At 28.5% G+C, this 7,940-nt stretch overlaps 1 protein-coding gene across 1 annotated transcript in view; it reads left to right on the top strand.

Annotated features, from left to right (window-relative positions):
• The first annotated feature begins 232 nt into the window (after positions 1–232).
• Positions 233–7,940, top strand: part of LOC111624402 — a 10,631-nt gene continuing 2,923 nt past the window's right edge. The window contains exons 1-2 of the mRNA XM_023367232.1: positions 233–401; positions 1,720–2,298. Coding sequence (XP_023223000.1) covers positions 287–401; positions 1,720–2,298 — 694 coding nt within the window. The 5' untranslated portion in view covers positions 233–286. The remainder of the gene's footprint in view (positions 402–1,719; positions 2,299–7,940) is intronic.

Below are 7,940 nucleotides of genomic sequence, written 5' to 3'. Positions count from 1 at the left end.
AGGTAGAACCACAAATGAATGAGAATTATAAAAAAAAAATCGTCTTGAAATAGGGGAAGTACATCTAGATTACTATTTGTAAAGTAGGTCGGTCGGTGACACAACCTCACCCTCTGACCTCTTAAAGACTGGTTTCCGATGACTTCTTCCTCATCTGTAACTTCTAGGATGATCTATGTCGAGCGACAGAGGGAGGCACCTGTGCACGCAGTCGATAGTCATACACCAGTAGTGTTGCACTTGAACGCTTGCTGCATAACCAGTCTGACACTAATGGGAATCGAAGATGGAAGTTTTGATCTTGATCTCCAGTTTACTAAGAGTGGCTTTAGTAGCCGGTGTTTACATCCTCAACATACGTGCGCTACTAATACTCGCGTGGCAATCCAAGACGTGTGTTCATTCTCTAACCACCGGTGCTGTTCTTTTAAGTTGTTTGCTATATTTAAGTAGTTGGACACCTTACCTGACTTACGGACTAGCGAACGGACAATGGCTACTGTTAACTGCTAGAAGTCACTGCGTCTTACAGCAATTCGTTACCATGGAAACATCATCCGTTCTTCTCGCTCTTTTAGCTATAAGGATAACTTATAAGTTTTTCGTTCGAATTCGCAGTAAATCCGTTACTAGTGCTTTTGCTTCTAGTTTAATCTTGTGCGTAGCTTGGTTAGGTCCTCAACTTGTTTTCGATGTTATTAATTTAGTTAGAGATGAACCTGAACGTGGAAGCAATTATCGATTCCTCGACGATTTATTAGTGGTACCTAATACAGTAAATGCTACTAGAGGTTATCGAGTGGGTTTTATGATATGTATGCAAGCTCTGAGCTCACCTGTTATCAGTTATTACACATCTCAATATATATTTTTGGTGCTTCCATTAGCTCATATTGTTGCCTATTGCTCCTTACGTTTGTATCTGATGAAAAGAGGTCGATGTTTATCTCCTGGCCATGATAATTCCGGGATTGAAACAGGTAAGACATTTTTCTGACCTTGTTCTTTTTTTATACATAACAAATATTTTTGTCTATAAAAATCACTACAAATGTCATTTATAAATTGTCTCTTCTACGTAAAATATCTTTAATTAAGAATTAAAATATAAAATATAATAACTTAGAATTTATTAGATTTTGCGAAAAGTTGTCGTTTAGACTATAATATTTTTCTAAATTTAGCTAAAACTAATTATAATAAAGGTAAAATTTCATTTTCTAAATGTATAAGATTGAATATTTTCACTAAATTTAATAGAGAAAAATTGTTATCTCGTAAAATTATAAATACCTTGAATTATTTTTAAACAATAATTAATTAAAATCTAATCTGCTTTTATTATTTAATGCAATAAAATATTATATTTTAATCTTTTGTACGCATACGGACACTTATACTGATTTACAAAATAATTGTAAAACTTTGTTAATATGAATCATAACGAAATAATTACGATTCATATCCATAAGTATAACTAGAATACGTTAAAATAACAGTAAACAGACTTTTGGACCACCCTGATAATACAAAGGATGTAATTAAATTTAATAAAATAGCTTATCCTTAAATTAATTTAATATTTAAAATATACAAAAAATCACGATTTAAATCAATGTGTAATAAATATAAAGTTACAATAGCATTAAATCGACTTCGACCTTGTTACTAAACCTTGAAAATTTAATAATAATTTAAATTTTAAAAAATCATATTAACATTCTCTAACCACCGGTGCTGTTCTTTTAAGTTGTTTGCTATATTTAAGTAGTTGGACACCTTACCTGACTTACGGACTAGCGAACGGACAATGGCTACTGTTAACTGCTAGAAGTCACTGCGTCTTACAGCAATTCGTTACCATGGAAACATCATCCGTTCTTCTCGCTCTTTTAGCTATAAGGATAACTTATAAGTTTTTCGTTCGAATTCGCAGTAAATCCGTTACTAGTGCTTTTGCTTCTAGTTTAATCTTGTGCGTAGCTTGGTTAGGTCCTCAACTTGTTTTCGATGTTATTAATTTAGTTAGAGATGAACCTGAACGTGGAAGCAATTATCGATTCCTCGACGATTTATTAGTGGTACCTAATACAGTAAATGCTACTAGAGGTTATCGAGTGGGTTTTATGATATGTATGCAAGCTCTGAGCTCACCTGTTATCAGTTATTACACATCTCAATATATATTTTTGGTGCTTCCATTAGCTCATATTGTTGCCTATTGCTCCTTACGTTTGTATCTGATGAAAAGAGGTCGATGTTTATCTCCTGGCCATGATAATTCCGGGATTGAAACAGGTAAGACATTTTTCTGACCTTGTTCTTTTTTTATACATAACAAATATTTTTGTCTATAAAAATCACTANTCAAGAATGTTATTTCAAGCTTATATATCTCTGGTCCTGGAAAGGATAGTTGTAGAAATTTGAAACTGGGAATAGCCATAGATCTAAAAACTACAGTCTTTCGTGATATGTCAATGATTTGACCTTTGAACTTTAACTGTAAAGACAATTGTAACTTTAAAATTTAAAATGATAACACATGTCTTATGACACGTCGTTTTAAACTATCTTTAATGCTGAATTCAAATTTGAAATAGGGTAAACCTGTCAATAGTTACACAAGGTTGTCTTTTGAAATTTTAAAGTTAGAAGCATTTTGCTTTTAAATGTCAAAAATTAAATAAGAAAATAACATAAAGACAACTTTTAGACTTTGTCATTACTCTCAAAGTTTCAAATTTCTATATCTCATAGAACCAGAAATGTAAGCAAGAAAGGTCGTTCCAGATCTTTCTGGTACAGTAAATAAGAATAATTGTTTTAATATCTAGACATTGCACAAGAGTAAAGAATTTCAATACATCTTAAAACAATATAAAGTTATATATAATTTAATGTAAGTTAATTGTTAAACTTATTTTTATCAGTAAATATCTATTCAGTTAACCGTATACAAATTTCTTCATCGACAGTATAAAAAGTATTAAATCTAAAAATATTAGAATAGCTTTCATACTTGGTTGATTGAGAATAGATGTGATGAAAATAGGAAACAATTATTTTGTTAAAAAACAAGAATACCAACGAAACTTATCCTAAGACGAAGAGGGGGGATTTCTGAGGATGATTGAACCCACAACATCCTTTTGTGCTGAGGAGGTATGAAAGAGGTAAGATATGACTAAAGATTATTAAGGAAATTTGGAAAATAATTGCACAGACAAATACAATTTCGAAGTGAATGGCTCACATTATTATTACATATTCACATTATTAGATACTATGTTTTGTAAAATTTAAAAAATAAAAAAATTGGCAGGTATTACCCTTAAATTAAAAATAAAAGAAACGACTCTCAGTCTATAAATAACTCGAAAAATTTTAACAATTTTATAAATAAAAATGTATAGAATACTTTATTATATAAATTATTTTATATAAAATATTATAATGCTTAAAAGTCAGTTAACCATTTAAATTTCTGTCTTTTGTAGTCAGTTACGTTCAAACGTAGTTTACGATTCATATTAATAAGTGTATTTGGAGTAACCAAAAAAAACACACGGTAAACTAACTTCTGGACCACCCTTTATAATTAGATTTGTTAAACATAAAAGTCCCTACTTTTATAGGGTATTATAGTAAAGTTATTGTGTATTTAAGCATTAAAAACTGCATTGTGTTTGAATAAGTCTATTTAATGTATCCTTGGTATAAATATAAATCAACTTTTGTGTATTTAACATACAGTATAATACATATTTTTAAAGTGGTGTATATACAGATTTAAAGCTCTTTCAAATTCACATTGATATTATAGGTACATTTAACAAATGTTGCCGGACATAATGATGAAAAAAAAACGTCATGCAGTTTTTTCCTACACCATCAGTGAAGTGTTGAGACCTTGTCATACAATAGCAGTACTTCCCTTTCGCTCAAATTAAACATTTCGATATATTATAAGGCACAAGGATATACTTTTTTATACATATATATATATTCTTACGTTCTATATTTAAAATTAAACAATTAAAATCTGATAAGATAGACGTTCATTGGGAGTTCCCCTTCCCAAAAAGGTTGTTTTATTATAGATTAAAGATACTGTATAACAATTAATTTCCGTTCGAAAACTAATTTTTTTTTTGGATAAATAATTCATTATTATAGTCCAAAGAAGCATTACTCGAATTGGTTCCCCCCTTCTTAACATGGAGTAAATATCAAGTAAAAATTCTTCAAAACCTGTTCTAAAATAATAAAATCGATATAAATTTTTATTTTTAAAAGAAAATCGAATATTTTCTAACAATAAAAAGCAATAAATGCCACCGAAGCAATTTTAAAATACTTATTTCAGGTTTATGAATGAAACGAAAAAGTAGTTTATCTTTACGAAATATTAAACGAGAATTTAAAAGTTTTATATTTAATTTTACAAAAATTTAATTTCATTCAATGATTTTTTATCGATAAAATTTATGTAGAAATTATGGTAATTTATTAAATATTCACGATTTCGTCAAGATGATCGAGTGAAAGAATCCACACGGAAGAACGGATCTATCGTGATATCGTACTTCCGTACACCATCTTATTTGTCATTCCTATCTCGTCACGTTTTAGTGTCATGAACTGAGTAGGTGTGTATATTCGGTTATGTGTGACCAGCTCTAGTCTTCAGAGCGTGACGACGTGACTCCCATGAACGTGACATGTCTTTATTCCGCTTTTCTGCGTGATGCTTTCACCTAGAGGTCAAGCAGGAACTTATCCACACCTATTTTTTTCTATTTTCACTACAGTTAATTTGTATATAACTTTTCTTTTAATTCATTTTTAGTACCCTTAAACAGTTGTAGTTTTTAGAAGTGTTTCCTAATTCTAGAGCACTCTACGTGTGTTTTTGATAGTGAAAATCGATTTTTTTTTAATGTTCTTTCGGTGGTTTAAGGTGGAACTTTAGAAATTCTGTTTAAGTGTCAACACGGGTGGAGTTTAATTTAAGAAAATTTCTAGGTTTTAGGTTAATTATGGTAAAAGTTGTTCATTTTATTTATTTGTTTTCGCGTGTCTCTATGAGTGCATTGCATAAATTAAATCTTCCGTAAGGAATCTTTCTTAATATTATTATTCTGTCTTAATATTAATGGTTTCTATAAAATTATTGTATGTTCTATAAGACTCAATACATAACTTATATAGTAAATTTATGCATTTTTAGTATAATTTTTTTTTAATAAATTTGAAAGATATATTCTATGCACCAGAAGATATAATAATTTCTATATCTTTTCAGGCGTATAATATATCCTTTAAACTTATAAAAATGTTTCTGATATATATATTAAAAATATAAGTTTTTTTCTTAGTAAATATTATAATTGCATATACATATATATATACTGGGTGATACAAAAGTCTTTATACAAAATATAGATTATCGGAAGGGTGTACCTGTGGTATGTGTGTGCACGTGTTAACATATGTTCTCCATGTGTGGGAGAAAAGCATTTAAATATGTATTCAATTAAATGACACCCACATAGGCCTTCACCTTGTAAGTCACATAACATGACTTGTAATGTGTTATTTGACTTTAAATGATTGCAAAATATCGTGAACCTTTTGCCTATGTATGCAGACTTTTGAATCACCTCATATATATATATAAATTAACGTTGTTTAACTTTCTAAATTATACGGAGTAGCCTAACACATTTAAGTCCAATTTAATTTTAGTTATTAATCCTTATATCATTCATGCACTACAAGTAAGATGACACTTCCAAGTAATAGGACCTACTATTATATTTAAAAACTATGTCAAATGTGGTACTGAATTAATTATTATTAAACCCCTCATCAAAAGAGCCGAAATAATTATATTTAAAACGTCACAATATAAAAATACATAATACAAATTAAATATAGGTATTTAATGATATACATATCCGGATATATCGAGATGATACGATGATGCTTATTACAAAATAGGGTATTGTTTAACGTCTGTAGGGGTGTAATTTGCTATGAAAACCGTGCAGGAAGTTGATACGGGGCTTATTCTAATACGGAAGAATGGACTTTAAAAAAATTTGTTGAATGGAGGGCGAGGAAAGAAACGTTTTTGTTCGTGTACTCTACCAGACACATCATCCAAAACTAATGAGGTTGTTTAACAATAATAATAATAAAATATATTCTTAATAAACTTCATATTATATTTTACAGCATTTTATAGTACAGTATTAATATGAACATTTTCTAGTTATATTATTGTTTACTAATAAGATTACATCAAAAAATCAAATGTAAAATGACAAATTTAGCTATAAAAAAAAATGTGGAACTTCAGGCAATATTCAATTACCTTTAATGAAAAGTTTTTAAACTTAATATAATAATTTTCAAATAAATAAATTATGTTTTTCACATATTCATTTTTAAACATAAAACCTATGTTAGTATTACAAATACATATAATTATATGTAAAATGACATCTGGATTTAATTTTCCAAAGCTTCAATCCACCTGCAAGGTTACATCTGTTTTATTAGAAAAAATAATAATATTTTGTTATTTTAATTACTTTAAAACTGCTTATATTTTTGGACCACCCTTTATACAATTAAAGTAGATATTTATAAAATAAGAACATTATGAAAAGATATCGGATGGCCCAACATATTACATATGCATATATTTTAATGTATATACGTATGTGGACCTACTTCAAGTGACTTTTAAATAAATAAAAACTACAAAGAAAAGATTAGAATCTTCACGATAACAATTCAAAGATCAAAAGTTTCGATCCATGATGAGATGAATGGACAGGAATGGGAGTTAAAGATCGAAACCTTTCGATTCTGAACATCTGTATGTTTAATAAGCCATTTGACATCCTTAATATCCTATTACCTAATGGGCTAACTAGGAATGTGTAGCGATTAACATCAATCATAAACTATTACAGGACGAGCAGACTAATCACGTTAATGCTATCGTATGATTGAGGGTGTAAAACTACCACACTAACGAGATTCATATTGTTAGGCAGGAAGCATTAAGGTTTTTTTTATATCTTCCTCTCCTTTTACTATATATTTTTTTATTTTATTTTCTATATTTTATTTCGGTTCAGTTGGCGAACAAAAACAACTAACTGTATAGGTGACACAATAAGGTCATTGGAAGTGCTCTGAATAATCTTTATACTTTTTTTATTTACTGTAAAAGTACATGAAAAAATACGTTAAATATTTTTATAGTTAATTTATAAAACGTTATTTATTTATTTAAAATATTTATATATAATTTTTAATAACGTTATAAATTCATTAACTATTAAAATAACAGAAGAAATGGCATTAAGCCATTAAAATCACAAAAAAAAAATAATTATTTTGAATATTATAAAGGTAATAACGTTATAAATATTTAATTGTAATTATTTTTTAATTGTGTTTTACTCTTTATTTTATTCCTTATATCCTCATTAACAGCAATTAATAATGAATATCCTTTCATAAAACATTCTTATAAAAGTTCTGATAGATCATAATTTATTTAAGTGAATATTTTATATATTATTTTAATTGACTGTTATTAAATATGTTTAAGCATGGTTTCATTAATTATTGATATATTCTAAAGAGCCGTTTATATAGCTAATTAATTGTAAATTTTTCCGTAATTTCTTATGTTTTATATAATATATGGTTTTAGACAAGTTTTACTATACAAGTCGACCCCCCTATAACACCGTTGATTATTTCGTTTTATATGAATTCCATGTTGTACGAGTCACTTAGATTTTACAAATACATGAGCCGTTCACAGCCCGGCACACGTATTTGTAAAATCTAAGTGACTCGTACAACATGGAATTCATATAAAACGGAATAATCAACAGTGTTATAGGGGG

This window comes from Centruroides sculpturatus, unplaced genomic scaffold, assembly GCF_000671375.1.
Source record: "Centruroides sculpturatus isolate CEXI.00-Female unplaced genomic scaffold, Cexi_2.0 scaffold405, whole genome shotgun sequence".
NCBI classification, from domain to species: domain Eukaryota; kingdom Metazoa; phylum Arthropoda; class Arachnida; order Scorpiones; family Buthidae; genus Centruroides; species Centruroides sculpturatus.
Note: the sequence above shows the minus strand (reverse complement) of the source record. Positions and strands in the feature narration are given on the sequence as shown.